At 37.3% G+C, this 22,849-nt stretch overlaps 1 protein-coding gene across 1 annotated transcript in view; it reads right to left on the bottom strand.

Annotated features, from left to right (window-relative positions):
• LOC145248145 (metabotropic glycine receptor-like) overlaps positions 1–22,849 on the bottom strand; it is a 472,150-nt gene that overhangs the window by 58,031 nt on the left and 391,270 nt on the right. Inside the window, exon 5 of the mRNA XM_080109967.1 lies at positions 2,370–2,479. Within this exon, the coding sequence (XP_079966093.1) occupies positions 2,370–2,479 (110 nt within the window). The remainder of the gene's footprint in view (positions 1–2,369; positions 2,480–22,849) is intronic.

The raw sequence follows: 22,849 nt of genomic DNA, 5'->3' as shown, positions 1-22,849 counted from the left end.
CACAAATTTACTTTATGTTACTGGTAGTGTTCTTATATAGGTTTTGTATTAAAATACATCCGATAAGTATCGAAAATCGAGAATCAATAAATCTTATTAAAGAAGGAACAGTCCGATTTTGACCAAAGTTAACATTTTATACAGTCTATCATTATAAATGCATCTGAGAAATTTGATCACAGCACAAGCAGAAGCGCCCAAAGTATAAAATCAACAGTATGTTCTTTGATAAGATAGGGGCGCGTACGAAATGAATATTTCTGTTTAGAGGACAATCGAACCATGATACTTGACTTTTGTATTTTAAACTTTAATTACAGTCAATGTATAAAGATAATTTCATAAAATTAAAAGTAGGTGCAACGTTGACTACAATGTATTGGGAAGTAGTATGTGAGCTTGTTCCGGAGTAGAGCAGGAAATTAATCGATTTGATTGATGAATGGGCGACTTCACCGATTTCTATGACAATATAAATATTGAAAGTGTGGAGAATACGTTAATCCCCGGCAACGTCGGGTCTTATTGCTAGTATATATATATATATATATATATATATATATATATATGTATATATATATGTGTGTATATATATATATATATATATATATATATATATATATATATATATAATATTTATTACGACATTATATATACATATTTCAAGGTCGTACCAGTGGTTTCATTTCGCTGAATCAACCATAAGAGGTTGGAAAGAGGTTGGAAAGAGTCAGCACAAATGAAACCAGTGGTACAACCTTCAAATATGTATATAGAATGTCGTAATAAATATAGACGCTATTTTTTTCCAACCTCTTATAGTTGATTCGACGTAACGAAACCAATGGTACGACCTTGAAATATGTATATATAGTGTCATAATAAATATTGTATCTTCAGCTCTCACATCCACGATCGAGCACTTTATTGGATTTTTTTCATCACCTCCTGACACGCTATATATATATATATATATATATATATATATATATATATATATATATATATATATATATATATATATATATATATATTAACAAAGACTAAATGGACGTATCCCGCCTAAAATTATCATCATGAGGTGTAAAAAGAACAAAAATATATATATAAAAAAGGAATCTTGACAAGGGCGAGTGTTCTTCGCCGAAATATACTGATGAACATTATCTTTAAATTGTTTATCATTTTTTGGCTTCAAAACGTACTTTATGTACGTGTTGTATTTGATTTCCTATTTACCAATGCTTTCAAACAGGAAACCAACCAATTATATATGAGGTTGTTGCATAAGTTCCTGCCGTTTCATACAAAAAAAAAAATTGTTTTAAAACATGTTTTGATATTTGGCAAAGTGTTACATATCATTAGAAAGCACGTATTCGGTTCAACAAGATAATTGTCATCGTTTTTTGCTCATATGATTTTTTTTTTCGTTTTTTTCAGAACCGTCAAATGGATTGATAAAAAAAATAACATTTTCGATACCTTCTTTAATCGAGGTCAAAAAGCGAGTGAAGTGACCAAGGATATTTGTGCCGTATGTGGAGAAAACGCTATAGCTGAGAGAACTGTTCGAGATTTGTTTCCCAGATTCAAACACGGCAATTTTGACCTCAGTAGTGACGCTCATCTTTCCGGAAGACCAATCAAGATAGATGAAGATCAACTCAGAGTTCTTTTGAAGAAAGATGGCCATCAGACATATAGAGAATTGGGTGCAAAGATGAAGTGTGATTTTGCGACAATTTCAAGCCACCTTCATTCGATGGGATTCACACAAAATCTTGGAGCTTACTTTTTTTGTTAAAATTCTTGGATTGTCTTAAAAAACGGCGGACACTTCTGCAACAACCTTATATATATATATATATATATATATATATATATATATATATATATATAGTTTAGGATTATGGAGAGTAGAAAAGTGAATCTGGGGTTTACTCTCGACTCCCTTTTGTCTTCTAGTCTTCACATTCTGTAAGCGATGTTTCTGTCAAAGGAGGAAAAATTGCTGCTTTCTGGGTCAGAAAATATATATCTCACACTTATTGTTGACTAATTTCTGAATATAGTATGATATTTTTAGCTCCTTACATCAAGTGGAATCATGAATTGTTTGAATCACTTTCCATACAAAGATAAGAGAGAGAGAGAGAGAGAGAGAGAGAGAGAGAGAGAGAGAGAGAGAGAGAGAGATGGAGGGAGAGACTGGGGTTGCTGGAAGAGGAAATTTCCATAAAAATGAAAGATAGAGAGAAATAGAGAGAGAGAGAGAGAGAGAGAGAGAGAGAGAGAGAGAGAGAGAGAGAGAGAGTTGTGTGTGTGTGTGTAGGAAGAGAAGAATTAAGATCTCGATAAATTCTTACCTGTACATTTTAAGTATGAGGACACCGTAGACAATTGTAAAGCCAACTTCCCGGAACCACGGCACAAGCAAGCAAGTCAACATAGTTGGTTCAAAATAACGTATCACCACCTGGAAAAAATATCAGTAATATGAGCAAATGTTTTAACATATACACAATAAAAAGTTCCAATATATATGTTCGATTTTGACCGGGCAACGCCGAAGAGGTGTTAGTCGACGATTATTATAATTATTTTAGCTAAAGAAATTTGTAAGCTAAAATATGTTTTCTATCTATCCATAGCCTTGAACCCCTGGAGGGACATAGACTATCCACAACTTTATAGATGTTTTTATAGCGAGGAGTTCTTTTTACGGGGTGGGGGTTCATACAGCACCCAGCTTTCCCAAATGGTCACCCATCTAGTACTGGTCAGGTTCAACGTTGCTTAACTTCGGTGATCTGGCGAAAACCGGCGTGATTGTACCGTACAAAATATGTTTTAGAATAATCAAAATATTTAGAATATTTATTTGCATTAAGTTAAGAATGTAATTTTAAAATGTTCTCATAACAATTTAGTGGACAACTTAGAAATAACGACATGTAAAAACATAGTTAGTTACTTATATTAATGACGTCATTTAGAAAGGGAGATGGTATCTTTGAGATACATGTACATTAGTGTTCAGAGTTTAAAGGAGACAGACAGCAAGTTGAGGAGCTGACGGGTCGATTGGCTCGAAGCACCCGGGGAAGCGAGGAGGGGTCCAACACTTATCAAATGTAACAATCTAGGATCAGCGTTGTAACTTTCTAAAAGGGGGAAAACACTCTGGAATAAAAAGTTGCCGAAAATATAACCCGAGGTTCTGCCACACGTATATACACTCACATACAATCAGAATAATAGACAATAATAGGATCTCATAAGTATATACACGATTTACAGTCACCCCTATATTATACACCCTCCATAAATGTTATACAGACCTCTACCACTACGTTAATATACCAGGACAAAGAGAAGTACAGAGAGAGAAAGAGAGAGAGAGAGAGAGAGAGAGAGAGAGAGCGAAAGAGAGAGAGACACACAGTGGGCGAAAGAGAATGAAAGAGAGAGAGAGAGCGATAGAGAGAGGAAGGTTAGATAGAATGAGGCAGTAAAAGAAGGTTTCAGTATTTGGCAATTATATGTCAACTTTAAAAAAAAAAATGGTTTCCTGCGGGCCGCAGAATAAATGTTTCCGGGTCACGTGTTTTATATTCCTGATTTTGATTAAAGCTGCATTTATAGGATGTTTCAAAAAGGTGTATAGATATTTTGAACAATTGCGAAATGGTACAATTATTCAATAATAGAAAACTGTATTGCTTTGTTATTTAATTCAAATCCTAGTTTAGTTAGCAGCAAAGCATTTTCCGAATTAAAGACAGACATTAAATGTAACTTTGCACAAAACCAAAAACAGTGTTTACATGGTAATCGCTTCAGACAAGACGTGAATCCACTTGATATAAGGAGCTAACAAGAACGAAAGATTATTATCGAAAAGACGAGGGATTCCTATTAACCTTAGTCTTGTAAAGACCAAGGTTATAGGTAGGAGGAAAACAGTCAGTAGGATGAGTTCCACAAGCCTGCGGTTCTTGTAAAATACAATGCGATATAGAAACTGTGAATTGATGGAGACAACTTGATCAATGAGTAAAATGAACTGGAGCAAAAAATCAGAGAATAGATCAGAAAATTCTAAAGAAAATATGTCATAACAGTATTTATAACAAAAAACTGAGACTAGCAACATCACGTCTGTGTGTGTGTGTGTGTGTGAGAGAGAGAGAGAGAGAGAGAGAGGTTGCAGGTGGAACTAATTAAATTTCAGACACGTTTCTGCACCTTATCAAAGAACCTTCAAATAGGCCAGAGATTGACCAGCCCAGATACAGCGACAATATTCAATAGATAGTCTGATTATAGATGTATGGAGATAGGAAATAGTCTCAGGTGTGAGAAAGTGTTTACAGAGATAGGGAGAGACGACTTTACGAGAAACAGAAAGAGCAATGGATTCAGTATATGAACTCCAAGAAAGATTTGATGAGAAAGAAAGAAGTTTTGGAATCGATTTCACCTCAAGAGCAGAGGCATTCATAAGAATCTCAGGAATTGAATGAACACGCTTAGGATTTAAAGACGTGAGCTGAGTCTTAACAGGGTTAAACGAAACAAGCTATTTCGTACTAGAAGCTGGATTTGGTTCGATTGTAGACTGCAGTCTACAATCGAACCAAATCCAGCTTCTAGATTAGCTGCATATTTTCAACTGATCTGAGGGAGATGGACGAGAAGCAACACCGGAATAGAGGATGGTATCGTCAGGGTAAATGTTAATCTCTTGAATAATATTCTTTGCAAGATCATTGATATAGAGAAGAAGCAGAGTTGGGTTTAGAATAGAATTCCGAGGAACATGAACATTGATAGGAAAAGAGAATGAAGAGGCACCATCCAGAGTTCCTATTTACAATGCCTCCCCACGGGACAGAGTTAGACACCAGGGTCGTTTTTTTTAACATGGAGAAAAGGAACAAAAATAAAAATTGTCTCAGTCGTGAAGGATTTTTTCTCCACTGACAGAGAACAAGAAATTGAAGTGTAGCATCTGAAGAACAGATACTACACTTTGATCTTAGTATTTATTTGCTTCCCCACGAAAGCAAAATGTCACACAAGGTCGTTTTTAATGTGAGGTTAAACTAGCTCCCCGAAAAGAAGGCAAAAGGGGCCCTCTGGTTGGGACATAAAATAATAATTGTCTTAGTATAGAGGGTTTCCTCTCCATTGACTGAGACAAATTACCTTAAGAGTAGCATTGGAACAGGTACTACACTTTGAGATATTAAATCCTTTATTCAGGCTAAAATTACAATATAAGTTCAAACTGAACAAAAAACTTAGGCACAAGGCCAACTCAAAAGGGGGAGGGGGGTCGTTGGTCATCCTTGTCACTCCAGAACTAAACAAAAGTTTCTCTTAGCTAGTATCTTCTACATAATACCGCATTTCCTCTTTCGTACCGGGGGACGTTCTACTTAGCACCCAATTGTTTATGAAGGCCAATGCTCGCAATCTTCGACCAGAAAGAAAAGATCTAATAATGTCATGAAACTCACTAAAGCACGATTCTTGTTTTGTAATGTCTGCAATTCCAACAGTGTCTCGGCCAAAATGGACCTCATTTTTAGAATATGAGACGACAAAATCTTAATATTATTTTTTGTAATTTCTACAATGATTTGAAAGTTAATTTTAACAAACACCTACATTCAATACTTCAAAGTGTTTCTATGCTGTGAAATAGCCTATCAGAGGAAGTAGCAACGATAGTTACCATATCTAGATTTAAAATCGCATCGGAAAAAGATTCAGACGGACACATCTTTTGCATGGCTTGTTGCACTTTGCTAATTTGGATGTAGAAATGAACAATGAATAAAACATCAATTTCCTTAAAAATATGAGATTTAATGGAAACTTATCTCAAAGCAAATTAACGCAATATGAGAGAGAGAGAGGAAGAGAGAGAGAGAGAGAGAGAGAGAGAGAGAGAGAGAGAAGGAGAGAGAGATGGAGAGAGATGGCGGGGAATTATTTGAGATAGTTTGAGTTAAGGTATCAGTTGGTGTTTCACACAAGAGAGAACTTGAATGCCCACTATATTCTATCCTAAGATCTCTGTACAGGGGTTTGTCAGGACAGCATGGCATGAGAATACTTTTCACTACAGGTAAATCCTGACTAAATATTAAAAATCACATAGTATTCAAGGCCCAAATAAGATCTCGGCATGGCTAACCTAAACTGGCTTTTACAAGGAATAGTGTATATTCTTCAAGTTATATCACCTCAAGTAACAAGGCGAAACTGGATACTCCACCAGACTAGATGTATTCTTGTCCTGGAATCCAATAAGACTAATATACCACAAGAAAGGTAGATTATATCATATTTAAATATTCAATTGAGGAGAGGAGAATTATCTTCTCAACTTCTTTACTAACTCAGTGTTTGTGATGTAAATGAGAATTTTAATGGAATATTTGACCATCTATGTATATCGTAATGAGATCAAGTGATTTTTCTGCGATATTCGCACCTATGTTGACCTAAAAACGACCTTCTTTAATCAACAGAACAAGAGTCATCTTCCATCATGATAATGCTCGTCCTCACAAAGCAATACTAACCGAAGATCTTTTAGAAGAATTTGGTTGGGAAATCTTACCCCATCCTGCATATTCTCATGACCTAGCTCCCTTTGATTATCACTTATTCCCAGGATTAAAAAATATTTTTATGGCCTTAGGTTAACACCACAAGTTAGACTCATAAAAAAACTGGATTTCTTTAGTAAATTGAAACAACTTTTGTTTTGTGTGTTCAATTCATTAAGAAATAAAATTTATGAAAATTAAAAGAAACAAAATTAAAAGATGAAAAACACGATTTAAACGTAAAATTATTTAAAAACACAATCAACTGCTAAGGAACAATCATGAGACGGTGTAATCATTATTTCGTTCCTCGTGTAAAAATGTCCATTTATTTACTATACTAGTACATGTACCCGGCGTTGCCCGTTAAATTCCTTTGAAAATGAAATTAAAAAAAAACCAAAACGGAAAGAAACTGAGACGTGCATGCGAGTATTATGATCAACGTTTTTCTGTTTGCTTTCAACTACGGAGATTAGAATCCATGCAATTGCATGTGGTGTTTGGATAAAATTAACAGACGTTCACAATAGAGTATCGAACAATTATCCATGATGATATGTTATTAACGTTGATTTATTTGCATGTATGGAGGCATATCAATCCTTTCAGCTTACTGCTTTTACTATCTTATTTAAACCAGATCGCGCACTGACATGGTAATCATTATGACAGTTTCCTGAACCTTACTACTCCGTGCTGGCGCGTCACAATTTAGAAACAGGTGATTTGTTTGTGACACCATTACTAGGAGATTAGCATACAGGGCCAACAGGCCACCTCTATCCAATTTATTTATTTTTTTTTTCAGAAGAGTCCTATTTCCCTAATACATTGACTCATGAACGAGTAACTTCATCTGTTTCTTGTATGGTAAACCTCCGGAATATCAGAGAGAGGATAAAATGTGCTACACCTTGGCTAATCGCACTAAATAATGACAATGATAAATTGTAATCGATTAATTATATACAGTTTTCTATTTTACCTATAGCTAGTGAGTCGGGGTTCATACATGACTCAATGGTATTAATAGAAAAGTTAACATAATAGATTTGTCTGGATTAGAACTCGGTTTACCGGTGTTGAATATACGTCTCTGGACTACCTGAGATGATATGTGACCGGAAGAATAATATTTGTCTGAACAAAGACTCCTCATTATATAATATAATACTCTACTCCTCATTATATAATATAATACTCTACTGATTGATGGGACAGACATCCGAAAATAAAAACACTTGCATCAGAGGTAGTACATTAGTTCGCTAAACAAAAAAATAGATAGATGAAAGCCACGTTCCGAGTGCGTAGCTGAAATCCCGGAATAGGTGTTGTAATGAGTTATATGTATGGTCTGAATATTTTATATTAATTAATAAGAATCGACAGAAAGCGGCTCGCTAATGTATTCAAGAGATGAACTCTCGTCAACTCCTATGCACTCCCTATACTTTCACTAACTCTACTAGTTCGCCACAACTATATATATATATATATATATATATATATATATATATATATATATATATATATATATATATATGTGTGTGTGTGTGTGTGTGTGTGTGTGTGTGTGTGTATATATATATATATATGCATATATATATATATCATAATTGAATTCATTAAAAAAAAGTATCATTAACAAAAAAAAAAATAAAAACATATATATATATATATATATATATATATATATCATAATTTAGGAATTTAAAATTTGTGATTTGAAAAGGTTAAATTTCAAAATAGAAATTTTATTGTATGCAAGAGAAAGAATACAGTGAGAGATAAATACAGTATATATATATATATATATATATATATATATATATATATATATATATAGAGAGAGAGAGAGAGAGAGAGAGAGACAGTGAGAGATAGATACAGCATATATATATATATATATATATATATATATATATATATATATATATATATATATATATATATATATATTGTTTTAACAAAATCAAGCCATCACGGAATAGATTGATAGCAACAAATAATGTATTTAATCGTTAGTTACAATTGTTTCAAGACTATTCGAATAAATTCACACCTTATGTCGTTTGAAAATTTTCACAAAGAACAGCCTTTCGTCAGACTTATTGAATAAAAAACTACATAATGTTTGAATTTGTCCGAATAGTCTTGAAACAATTGTAACTAACGATGAAATACACTATTTGTTGTGATCAATCTATTCTTTGATGTCTTGATTTTGTTAAAACAATATATGAAGGCTCAATTATGAAATATGATAATTTTGTAGCTTACAGTTTAAGTCATCTCATTTTAACTTAAAACTTATTGTTGTATGAACGATTACCGAATTTTCAATTATATAAACCCAGTAAAATTCGGAATACTATAAATAAGACTATATATATATATATATATATATATATATATATATATATATATATATATATATATATATATATGTTTTGGTTTCGGTTTCGATTCAAGCTGATACAGCCAAGTAATATGGATATATTTCTTTATTTTTGAAATCGCAAATTTATAATATATTAAAGTCGATAGAATATTATCATAATATATACAATATTCGCAGGAATTAAAATATCATATTTAAGCGTACTTTACGACTGGGCTACGCCGGGCATCACTACTAGCTTAGATAAATACTTTTGCAGTTTTAACAGAACAGCTACAATAATATCAGAGCGTCTCCATTAACGCTGAACATCTACAGAATGCCAACATCAATATATTACTAGGGTTAGGACAACAGCATATTCTTTTCCTTATTTTGACTTTCAGCTATATATCCATTGATATCTTATATGCTTTTATGTAGAGTGATGTGGTTCTCGGTTGATTAACTGTGTCTAACTGTGTCGGATATATATTCGAGAGTCAAAACGAATATTCTTTTGTCATAGCCCTATATATTACATATGAATAAGTTCCTTGTGGAATTTCCACAGGTCCCGCTAAGTATCTTCTATAATATAAATCTCACCTGTCTGTTTAAATCTATGTATTTATTCATGTATGTATCCGGGTATACCTACTACCTCAGGGAGATGAACGCCTCTGCCTTGCATAGTTCCAGGTCACTCTTGGGCAAGGTGTAGTACCTGTTAGTCTTTCTCTCAAGTTCTGGAGGGTTACTATATTGTGAGAACTAGGGATATATATATACATATGCATATTTGCTTGCTTATGTGTATGTGCGTGTATATGTCCAGCTGCCGGAGAGGTTAAAACTATGTGATAATAAAACATGCACACTATGCCACTGCTCAGTCATCTCACTATTTCAGTTTGTCACTGTGCAACCAGTGGTAGGGTGCGAGAGGGTACAATATGTGTAGCACAAGCATGTTGTATCGCGATCGTTATGTGCAGATATCTTTCAAAGAAAAAAAAAAAGCCCTATACCTGAGTGGCGACGTGCACAGGCTTAGCGGGCTGGAAGTGCATAGCTGCAAATCTGCACATAGGCGGCCAGTGATTTATCTAACATCGTCGACTAAATCACTTACAGGGTGGAAGCAACTTCGGTGGATGATCTGGCGGCTGAGCAGCCTTTACTAGGGATACACTGCTCACCTATGAATTTGGGAAGGGTCTAGAAAAGGTGATCTATAAATTGTCTACCCTTTTATTAGCTGGTCGGCTTCCTGCGGTCGGCGGCTGCTCTATATTTGCAGGAGAAACAAGATAAAAAAATAATAAACAAGGAAAATCAAAATTTCATCAGGAGAAGAATAACCTAACTGTTGCTACGTGGAATGTGAGAACTTTACTAGATGTCCTGGATAGTGAAAGACCTGAGCGTAGGACAGCTATTGTTGCAAGAGAGCTCGCTAGGTACAGCATAGACATTGTGACATTGTCTGAAACACGACTGAGTGATGAGGATCAATTGGTAGAAGTGGGCTCAGGATACACCTTTTTTTGGAAAGGAAAATCATCGGGGCTGAGGCGAGAAGGTGGAATTGGCTTTGCAGTGCGTTCTGATTTGGTGAAGAGGATTGAACAGCCAATCTGTGTAAGTGACAGAATTATGATGATGCGCTTCCCTCTTGCACACAGTAGGTATATGACGATTTTATCTGTGTATGTCCCTACCATGGGTCATGATGAAGACACTATCACGGCGTTTTACTGAGATCTCAGTCGTACCATTTCCTCTATTCCTTTATCTGAGAAGATCTTACTCATGGGTGATTTAAATGCAAGGGTTGGCAAGGATCATCACACCTGGGACTCACTCGGCCGGTTTGGTGTAGATAAGGTCAACAGTAATGGTCTGCATCTTCTCCATCTATGCACTCAGGTTGACCTTGCTATCCGTAACACTTTCTTCAGCCACAAGGAGGTCCATAGGTTTACTTCGACCCATCCTAATTCAAAACAAGTTCACTTGATTGATTAGATTATTTTCAGGAAGGCAGATCTGCAGGACATCTGTAGTGTGTGCATTATGCGTGGAGCTGAATGCAGCACAGATCACTTTTTGGTACGCGGGAATTTGAAAGTCTGTATAAGGAGGAAGTGTAGGTCGGGTGGTGTTAAGATTCCCAGGCGGGTTGATGTGTCCAAGCTGGATGATCCAAGTGTACGTGAAAAGCTTCGATCTGTAGTTAATTCTACTGATTTTGATGGGTGATAGGCGCATTTTAAAAATACACTCTATGAAATAAGGGTAGATGTTTTTGGCTTCCGCAAATCTAAACATCAGGATTGGTTTGATGATAATGATTCTGAAATTACTCAACTCTTAAGTGCTAAAAATAAGTTGTATCATAAAATGTTGTCTGCCTCTCATGAAGGTTGAGAGTCCCTCCAACAGTCACTTAAAGCAAACAAAGATCTTCTCCAAAAGCGACTCCACCAAATGAAGAATCAGTGGTGGGCTAAACTCGCCAACCAAATCCAGATGGCTTTTGATCGTAATGACTGCAAATGCATGTATCATTTGCTTAAACACTATCTACATCTCCCCTACTCTCAAGTGATGGAATTGCCCTTATAAAGGATCCTAACAAGATTCTCCTTCGTTGGACTGAGCATTATTCTGATCTCTTTGTCAACCCCTCTAATGTTGATGAGGACGTCATCAATGAATGAAATGTCTGAGTTCCCATCTGAGAATGACATTAGAGATGCAATCAAGGAAGTGAACGTTGGGAGGGCTCCAGGGCTTGATGGTATTCCTGTGGAAGTCCTCTTACATGGGGGTGATAAGCTTGTTCATGAAATTCTTCATCTTATCATTGATGTCTGGAAGGGTGTTCCCGTCCATCAGGATTGGGTTGATGCAATTCTTATATCACTGTACAAGGGAAAGGGGTCCAGGACCAACTGTGGAAATTATCGTGGGCTAAGTTTGTTGGAAGCAGTTGGCAAAGTATTTTCCAGAGTTCTATTCAATAGATTGTTAAAGTATATTTGTCCATCCGTCATTCCAGAAAGCCAAAGTGGCTTTCGTCCGGGCAGAGGAACCACGGACATGATCTTCTCTGCTCGGCAGTTGCAGGAGAAATGTACTGAACACCGTGTTCCGCTTTATCAGGTTTTTGTTGATTTGACTAAGGCTTTTGATAAGGTGAACAGAAGTGCCCTATGGATAATTCTGGGGAAGTTGAGATGCCCACCTCAATTTCTACAATTACTCAGGGAGCTCCACACTAATATGAAGGCTCGCCTGAACTTCAATGGATGTCTATCAGAACCCATCTCAGTTGACAATGGTGTGAAGCAGAATGATATCCCAGCACCTACACTTTTTCTATTTATTTTGCAACTATGCTTTCCTATGCCCTCAGGGAATGTTTTCTGGAGGTTTGTTTGCGTTTCAGAACCACGGGTAAAGTCTTTGATCTTCATCGTTTTCATGCTTCTACAAGGACCTTTCAGCACCTGGTTCGTGAATTGCTTTATGCGGATGGCGCTGATCTCGTAACCCATAGTGAGAGGGATATGCAGGGTATCATGGATCTGTTTTCGGGGGCCTGTGCGTCTTTTGGGCTTACTATTAGTCTTAAGAAGACTAAGGTCATGTTCACACCTCCACCCGGTAGTTTGTATGTGGAACCAAATATTTTTGTCGACAACCAGAGACTTGCTGTGGTTAACACATTTGTGTATTTAGGTAGTACTCTTGCCAGAGACGGAACCTGGATGCTGAGGTCAACTATGGGATACAGCGTGCCACTAAGGCTTTTGATGGCTTAGAGAAGCGAGTGTGGTCTGACAGGGGTATAACTCTTCATACAAAGATCAGTGTCTATCAATCTATCAATTTTACCATCCTTGCTTTATGCTTCCGAGGCCTGAATAACTTATGGTAGACACATAAAAGTCATGGAGAGAGTGCACCAGAAATTCCTGATACACATTCTGGGCATCAGGTGGAACTCTTTTATACCTGATATGGATGTTCTCATGCGAGCTGACGTACATTGTATCGAGAAGTTGATTATACGCAACCAGATAAGGTGGGCTGGACATCTCACAAGGATGGACGACGAGAGATTGTCAAAGCGCCTGTTCTATGGTGAAATTACACAAAGAAAGCGTCCACAACATAAACCTAGGAAACGCTTTAAGGATAACATCAAAGATAATCTTAAAGTTCTTGGTATTGACGTGTTCAGTTGGGAAAGTGCTTCCAATGATCGTAAAAGTGGTGCTCCTTGGTCTTTCATGGCTGTGATAGTTTTGAGAAGAAAAAATATGAGCATGCAAAAATGAAGCATGACATCTGGAAGAAAAATCTGTCAGATGTATCAGGTCTGTTGGAGGCTTTCGTGCAGAACCACATCTGTGATTTATGCGGTAAAATGACTTTATCCGGAGCTGGTCTAGCTAGCCAAATGCGATCACATGGAGAACAATCTTTCTTTGATGGGGAAAACACTGCGGGGTACAGATGTTCTGTTTGCTCTGCGGCCTGTAAATCGAGTGGAGGCCTGAAGCGTCATATGAACGTCCACAGAAGAGCAGCACCAGTTGGCATCCCTCAATCTCAGCTTAAGTGTGACCTTTGCAACAGACTGTGTAAGAGCAGGGCTGGTCTGAAGAGCCACCTTCGTTCCCACAGTAGATAGAAATTGATGCATCTTGATCACATCTCCACATGTATATATGTATGTGCGTATAAATGTATATATATATATATATATATATATATATATATATATAATAAAAAACAAATAAAAAAGTTTAAAAAATATTTCAAAGGTACATGAAAATGAATAAATAATCAACAATAAAGCAATGGAAAGATGGTCTTCTTCTATCAAGAAGTGACAATCATCATGTATGTATGTATGTCTGCCTAAAACTTTCGACAGATGCGACGGATTTTCACGAGATTGATATCGTTTTGAGGCTCAACCCTTCAGACGACAAATATCGAACAATTGGCTAAAAACATTAATTCCTTCACCCTCAACTGGGAACTTTTCTACAAGGAGGGGTCGTTTCTTTCGCTGATATTTTCGAAAGTCATCCCCTCTTTTCGCTTGACTAGCCTTAATTTAAACGTTCGCCACTTCCAGTTTGGCGATGGACGCAACGACAAAGAAGTCAGTTTATTTTTTCCTTCGCTGTACGGGTCCGAGCCAGCCTGCCTGCCTGCCTACAACTTTTTTTTGTTGCTTAACACACACCTCCAAACAACCGAGCAACGCCGGGTACCCAGGCTAGTGTACTATAATACATAAGCGCCATTCAGTGGCCCACGTTGTAACATTTAGGTTAACTTCACCATCTAACATCGTGGATTTTATACAGGAAAATCTATTTATATTAATAAATAGTAATAATAATCAAAAGTGACGACAATAGGAAATTACTAATAATATAATTACCATGGATCTGCAGAATTTAGCAAGTTTCTTTTTTAGTACATGCTCATTATAGGGTTTATAAACAATTTGTTTGAGTGACTTCAGTTTATACCTTGACGCCAATCTTACAGACATTAACAAACATTGAATTAAACTTATAAATAAATGTCGAGAGAGATGGATAGATAAATATATAGATAGAGAAGGAAAGATGAAGAGAGAGGGAGAGACAAAGAGGGAAATGGAGAGAAGATTGCAATAGACAGAGAGAAATGTTCCAATTTTGCTGAGCCACAAGTCTGGGAGTACCTGGATGCATGAGAGGTGATCAAACCCCAGCCGATATATAGATCGAAAAATCGACTTTCTATATATACTTGTATTGAAAATATCTTCTCACATATGGACCAAAGTATGTAGAGCAGGTAACGCGTTATTTTTCCAGTCAAAACATCGGATGCGATTAGTTTTCCCATTCGATAAGAAAAATTAATCTTATCAACCTTGATACACCATGTCCCGGTTATCTGTTCCAAGCGTTAGTTGGATGAGAAACTTCGCAACATAACGAGAATTCTTATTAGGTAGTCGATCGATGCATTCAACACAAAGTATCTACCTTCAATTATCGATTAGAAGTGAGAATTTTTTCAACACATTCTTAGCAGCATTCTTAATTTCAAATTGCATGCATTCCAGCAATCCCAGACGAGCGGTTCTGTCATAGAGTAAGTTTTTTTTTTTTGTATAACTATCAATTGTTATAGCGACGAGACGTTTTTTATATTGCACAGAGGACGGTCTAAAAATATTATAAGAAGTAGTTATTAATAACTATTTAATTTAATTATTAAATATTACGTATAAATACTCTTTCGTCTTTAAAATACTCATCAATGCGACTATACAATTGACTGCTTGACCGACAGATTGAACTTTGAAACTGACAATCAACGCATACATTCATATGCCACCATGCCAGCTGCCTGAATGAATAAATTGATTACTGCTTAATTATCTCTATAGAATTCAATCAAGGGAGGTAACTTTTGCAGTACTGCTTTTGAGCGAAACAATTACGTTGTGCAACACATTTCAGGTTAAAAAGTACATGCTACATGTTTTCATTCCGATACTAAATCTGACCTTCATTTCTCTAGATAAGACACCGTTTTCATGTACTATAAATCATATTTTGTTATTTGTTATGAGTGAAAAACATAGAATTGCCAGTTTAAACAACATCTGTCATCTTTAAACTTTTTGCGTTCAGTCTCATCCCCCCCTTTTTATATTCCAGTAGTAGTTTGCTAACATGTCAAGGTTCCATTTTCTTTTAAAACTGAAATATCTTGATGGAATCTCTCCCCATGTTCATCGCTCACATCACTAAGATTCTCTGCAAAATTCTCGAAAGTGACATTTTGCATATATATATATATATATATATATATATATATATATATATATATATATATATATATATATATAGCCATCCACATACAGTACTGTTTCGCTGTTTCACAGCTCATCATCATCAGTGCGGCTAGACAGGAAACTACCTCAAGCCAGGATTGAAGCCCGACTGGCTGTACGACAGTCAAGGCTCCTAACCACTACGCTATCGGCGGCTGCTGAGCGAGTCGTGAGTTTAACGATGTTTTGACATCGTCCGAACTACCTAAGCTCGATTTGTTTACACAAAGAGTATCGCTTTATACGCTAATGGTAATTCGTGTATCACTTCTCAATATGCTCAACTCAAGATGAGGAGCATTATAATCATCCACGTACAGTACTGTTTCGCTGTTTCACACACACACACACACACACACACACACACATATATATATATATATTAGTCAGGTTCCTAATGTAATTTTGTGGGAACTTTTTGGAGATTTTGCAAACCTATACATTTTTGGAAAGGTTTTTGTCTCAGAAATCAGAAAATTAATGTTTGTATTTGCCCACATGCGTATATGGCGGCCATATTGGATTTACAAAATGGCCGCCGTAAGATGTACATTTTGCAATATATCGGCTTCATAAATAAGCTGGAACACTGATTTTAACTGCTAAACCTACATTTTCAGGGCCAAGGAAACCAATGGTAGTGGTTATAAAATTTTCTCAGGTATATATGGCGGCCATATTGGAATTTACAAAATGGCTGCTGTAAAATGTACTCTTTGTAATATCTTGGCCTCTAAATAAGCTGGAACACTGATTTTAACTACTAAACCTACATTTTCAGGGTCATAACAGCCAATGGTTGTAGTTATAAAGCAACAACATTTTTAACATTAACTTTTAGATGCATAACTGGGTTCAAACTGATGTGGTGTTGTTTTATTGCAATATCTTTGTAATAAAAAATATGCATCATTTATAAATTCATACTTCAGCTGTTCCTAAAAAAAATCTTGCTTTTATATCACTAATTCAAATTGTTAATTTACCTCTGATACTTTGAGAACTTGTAGTTTTTGTATTGCTATTCTAACATTACTGTAATTCTCTCTGTGTTTGTAGGTTAAGCATGAGTGATGAGTCACAAAGTAGAGAGGATTCATGTCAAACCAAGGAGTCCATTAACTGGAAGCAGTGCATTCTCTGTCGATCTGATGATAAACAGAAAGGAGTCTTGATGCAACATCATCCATTAGAGTCCTATGGGCTCGTACTTCAGGTAATTCTAGAAAGGGCTAGTTTAAATGATGGGGACTATGTCCAAGTCCAAAGGCGACTGCATAACTGCACACCAGAAACAATGTGTGAAGAAAGGGCGGTCTGGCATCGCTCATGTCATTCGAGTGCAACTAACAAAGTTGAAATACAACGTGCAAGAGATCGCAACGCACACGCTTTAGCTACAGGATACTACACAGCCAAAAAGCCTGGCCAGAAAAGAGGAAGCACAGAAGAAGCTGTTCCAGACCCCTCTACATCTGGTTCTGCATTGCCATTCACACGGTCACATACAAGTCCGCTGGATAAGAAAGAGTGCTTCTTTGGCCAACAGGACAATGGCCAACAACAGTATCAGATCAGGACTGAGAATTCAGGTAAAAATCTCAAGGATGCTGTGGAAAGGTCCCATAATCCTGCATATCACCAGGTGATGCACATGCACTTGATGTTCTATAACACAAAGTTTGCTGGACCAAAAATGTATTCCATGTTCTTCGAGATACTAACACTAGCAAAACTGCTGAAGAACCCTTTGTACAAAAGGTGAGTCTGATGAGCTGATAAATCTTATTGATGTAGAAATAAAAAACAAAGCATTCCTGGGGATGGATGATATTGAAACGATTTATGTTTATATGCTTGGTTCGGAAGTTTTTGAAAGTAAACTACCTGTATTCAGTACAAAAATGGCTGAAGAAATGATCCTTACTTATTTCCACCAAACATAAGGAAGCCAACTGTCCTCTACTCCCGAGATGCATGTGAAGAGGACATGGTTAATACCTCAATGACAACTGGTAAGGAGGAGGAGAACAGCATGAAGACAATCTACAAAGTGGCACAGGTGATAAGGAAAAGCATTGCAACCTTCAAAGAGCCCAAGGAAAGAAATGTCATGCAGGTATCACATGACAATGACAATGTTCCAGTTGAATTATACACCTTAATCCATTGGATAATGGTTAGGCCTGCTGAAAAGCTGGAAACTAAAGAGAACCAAAGATGTTGACCCTGCAACACTGACAGTGAGCCAGAATATCATGTATGGGTTCAAATCCAGTAAACAGGTAAGGTACAAGCCAAGCAATGAATCAGCATTCAAGTCACCCCGTACACGAGGGAACCCTCAGGTTCTGGGACTGGCATTGACTGTCCACCATGACACATGCAACAAGAAGCTGTTGAATCTTCTCAATGCTCATGGCTATGCTATTTCACATCGCCATGTCCTTCTCATGGAAACTTCTCTGGCAAATGCTTTTGTAGAAAACACCAGAGCATACCAAGGCCTCTATGTACCACCATTCCTGAAGAAGGGGACCTTTGTGTTTTTCGCAGTAGATAACACAGATTTTGAAGAGGATACTCCTGATGGGAACCATCACGAGAGTGTACCAGAAAGTTAATCTTTCTAAAGCACCTGTTGCAGAACCTTTGCTCATAGGTGATGCAAGGAGTATATCAGTCACACCCTACCATGTAGACATGCTTCACTGTAACAAGCCAAAACCACAGGCTACCAAGATGTCAGAACAGTTTGCGATCAGCCAGGGGATCTCAAGATCCTATCAGCTGACACAGCTTGAATGGGTTGTTGCATCTGCTTTATCCAGAATGAAACCTCGAGAAACCTCCAGCAAAATTCCAAGCTGGGCAGAATACAACTCATTGCTGCCTGAAAGCCTTCCCTTGACATAGGTTGGAGCCTTGCCACTACTCCCTGAGGTGGCACACGGGTGGTCAACTCTGCTAACTGTGATCGTACAAGCAAATCAGCTGAGGAGGTATTTCAAAAATGGAAGGAACAGAAATCCCAGAATGCAATGTTCAAGGCCATGATGGGATTCCTAGATTGGGTGGAAGCAATTCTGTTCTTTGTAGTAGCAACTGGGAATGCTGACCTAGAACTCCATCTGAAAGTTGGAGAAGCACTGAGCAAACTGTTCTTTGCCATGGATTGCATCAAGTATAAGCGACTCTGGCCAAGATACATCGCAGATGTGCATAACTTGAGGACCAATCACCTTCAGACATGAGAGGAATTACGAGCAGGTAATATATCAGTCACGTAAAGTGTCATTCCCTTTGTGTCTGTTGGGACAGACCATGCATGTGAACACCTAACAAGCTGATGAAGACTAGCTCTGGCATCATACGCATCTCCAACAATGCCAGTACCAGAAGAGATTTTTTTCTGGCCACACCAGAACTTTCAAAAGAGTTCAAGAGTCAGTTTGACATGGAAGCTGACAGAATCACAAAGCATCATGAGCTTCGACCAAGTACAGTCAAGATGGCACATGATACAGTCAACAAGATCAAGGAAGCCATACTCAGCCATGAAAACCCCTTTACCACTAAAGGGGAAAAGCTGTACAATGTGATCATCTGGATATGGAAGCAAAAAGATTACAGTGAAACTTAGAGACAATACTGTGGATCTGAAGAAGACCAGGGACCTGTTTGCAAAGCTGATGGTACTTGCCAGGTCAAGCCGAGACATCAACCAGAAAGAAGCCATAGGAAACCATGAATTCACTCTGACACCAAGAGCAGTGTTTTCTCCTGACGGAACAATGCTGCCATGCTACGACAAGTCCAATTTAATCCATCTACTTGAGAAGCTGACAAGAGAAGATATGACTCATGAAGACCAGTCACCTGAAGCTGGAATTTCTACCCAAAGAGATGCAACGGATACAGGATTTATAGAGCCCACATCTACTGATCAGCCAAGTCGGAAGATAGCACTGGTGGATGGCATGGTGTTTGTGCAGAAGCTGACCAAGAAACCAGCAACTCTAGTGACAGTCAAGGATCTGAGTGGCTGTTTTAATGACAGACTGATGCAACTAACACAAGATTATGATGAAATCATCCTCGTTTTTGACACATACCGAGCAGATGCAACTCTGAAGAGTGCAACCAAGATAAACGAAGACAAGGAAAAGCTTCTGTTCAGTATCAAGTCAGAGATGACACTAACATCAAACACATTTCAATGAGGAGGTTCTTCTCCCATGACAAAGTGGAGGCTGATCTGACTGATTATCTTGCTGCCCAAACTCTAGAGTAAAACAGGGGCTCATCCAGGCTGATCATCACATCTGCTTCTGAATACACTAAGAGCAACAAAGACCTGGTCTTTGAAGTAAATAACCATGAGGAAGCAGACACGCTGCTGATCCATCAGGCTGTGCTGGCTTCACAGCGAAACCCACCTGATGTACAGTTAGTATTTTTCTCCTCAAATACAGACGTTTTAGTGCTAGTCACAGCAAACTATAACCTATTGCTGAAAAACACATCCATTCTTATGGCCTCTGGTGTTATACAAATTGAACCACTGTGGCGAGCTCTAGGTAAAAAAAGAGCAAAGGCTTTGCCAACCTTCCATGTACTCACTGGGGATGACAACGCAGGGAGGTTCTCCTGTATATGCAAGACAACCTGGTTGCAGATCTACCTCAAAGCAGATGCAGATGTTGTCAATGCTCTGCACATGCTTATGGATGAAGCAAAAAGTTACAGAGGGAATGCTGTCAACACTGGAGTCCTTTGTATGTGCAGCTTACTCGCCAAAAGGGATCAACATAAAAACAATCCCTGAATTGTGATGGCATCTGTTCTGCAAGCATAGGGCAAAAAGTGACAGGCTCCCTCCAACACCTGGAGCTCTAAAGCAGCATATTTTAAGGGTCCATGTCCAAGCAAGGGTATGGGCACAAGCAGCCATTGCTCTGCAGATTTCACATCTGGATCCCCTGGAAAATGGGTACTTCAAACAATTGGATGGCATCCTGAAACCAACGATCACAGAGGTTCTCCCAACCCTTAAGTTCATCCTTGAGATTTTATATGCAAATGCATATTTGACTGTTCTTCTGGCAGATGTTCATGCAGGTCTAAAGACTTAGCCTATACTGACACGTGTCAGTGTAGCAGCCAGTGCGAAAATGATGAAGATTCCCAAGCTGTGATGTATGAAAGTGGTGTTGATGATGATGTTGATGATGATGATTATGGATAGACTACGATCAAACATCTCATTATGTTTAAGATGGTTGCACAAACATTCAAAGTTTACAGTTAAAAGGCATTTCAATAAAAATAACTCTGATTTAGTATCTAACTGCCAGGGTTGTTAGTTTTTTACCCATATGGTAGATATTGTGTTTCAATGGGGGGTGGGGTTACAAAAGATGGAAGGATAACTTGGACCAGTGACTTCCTTGACACAGCAAATGTAGGTTTTCTTGGCCCTGAAAATGTAGGTTTAGCAGTTAAAATCAGTGTTCCAGCTTATTTATGAAGCCGAGATATTATAAAATGTACATCTTATGGCGGCCATTTTGTAAATCCAATATGGTCGCCATATACGCATGTGGGCAAATGCAAACATTGATTTTCTGATTCCTGAGACAAAAACCTTTCCAAAAATGTATAGGTTTGCAAATCTCCAAAAAGTTCCCACAAAAGTTAAAATTGTGCCATTAGGAATCTGACTATATATATATATATGTATTATTATTTTTTTTTAAATATAATTATCCACTGACACATGTTACGACTCATCAGAGTGGCTGAATCTAGCGAGATTCGAAATCAGGACCTCATGATAAGAAGCCGAAACCTCTACCATGGGACCAACTCGCTCGACTACTGAATGTATCGCGTTTTTTAAATTTTTTTTTATATATATATATATTAATTCATTAAAATGAAGGCCAGAAATGGATTTTCCATGCTATTGGGCATATAAAAATGGTGACAGATATTCTGTTTTTTTTAGTGGTACATAGTGTTATTTCTAGAATAAGTGATTGATCTCTTCTTATTGGAGAGGGCGAGAGAGCGAAAATTATAATTTACTAATCAAATATTTTACATGCATAAAGTACTTTTTTAGTCTCTCAAAGACTCATCAATATAGCTATACAACTGACCGGACGACCGTACTGATCGAACCCAAAACCTTGTGACTAAGAACAGAATTAAATTTACAATATTTTCTTCAAAACAACAAGGAATACGAGATAAAGGTGAAAAATATATATTATACTAAGCTCTATCACTGATATTGAGCCTTTTAAGTCTGGATAAGGTTGTTCTATTAATATATTTCTCTATATTTATAATTCTACACTTTCGAATTTGAACATTTTTCTTAATAATCTTTTCTTTAATTCTGAAATTTTTTCATATCAATACATGATGATTGCAACGTCTTGTCAGACGAGTGCCACTCCCTCAGACATTTAAAATCCATGAGCCCAAATGTCTGAGGGAGTATCTATACAAATATGATGTTACAGAGTCTTAGCTTTGTACGACAGCTAAGTCTCTCTCTCTCGGTTCAAAATGTTGAGATCCAGCAACAAGCAAGAGCAAGATAGCCAGCAACAAATTAAACTGCAGACCAGCTTAATGCAGGTACTGGTCTTCCGCTTTATGGTTTTTTAAATCAGAGATTTGCTTCTCCTAGAAAGGTTGCCTTTACCACGGCTTACGGGAACCCTCTCTACCCCAATACACATATACACACACGCAAATATACACGGTACTAGTTGGCCGTTGACCCAGAAAAAGAGTTCATTCGCTCTTTGGAAAGTCTTGTTTTTAATCCTTCAGGGAGACTAGCCGCCATCCTCACCAAACAAGTCTGGTGGGGGAACCAGTTTAGTCGCC

Source organism: Euprymna scolopes, chromosome 26 (assembly GCF_053919585.1).
Source record: "Euprymna scolopes isolate OS-2025 chromosome 26, ASM5391958v1, whole genome shotgun sequence".
In the NCBI taxonomy this organism is placed as follows: domain Eukaryota; kingdom Metazoa; phylum Mollusca; class Cephalopoda; order Sepiida; family Sepiolidae; genus Euprymna; species Euprymna scolopes.
Note: the sequence above shows the minus strand (reverse complement) of the source record. Positions and strands in the feature narration are given on the sequence as shown.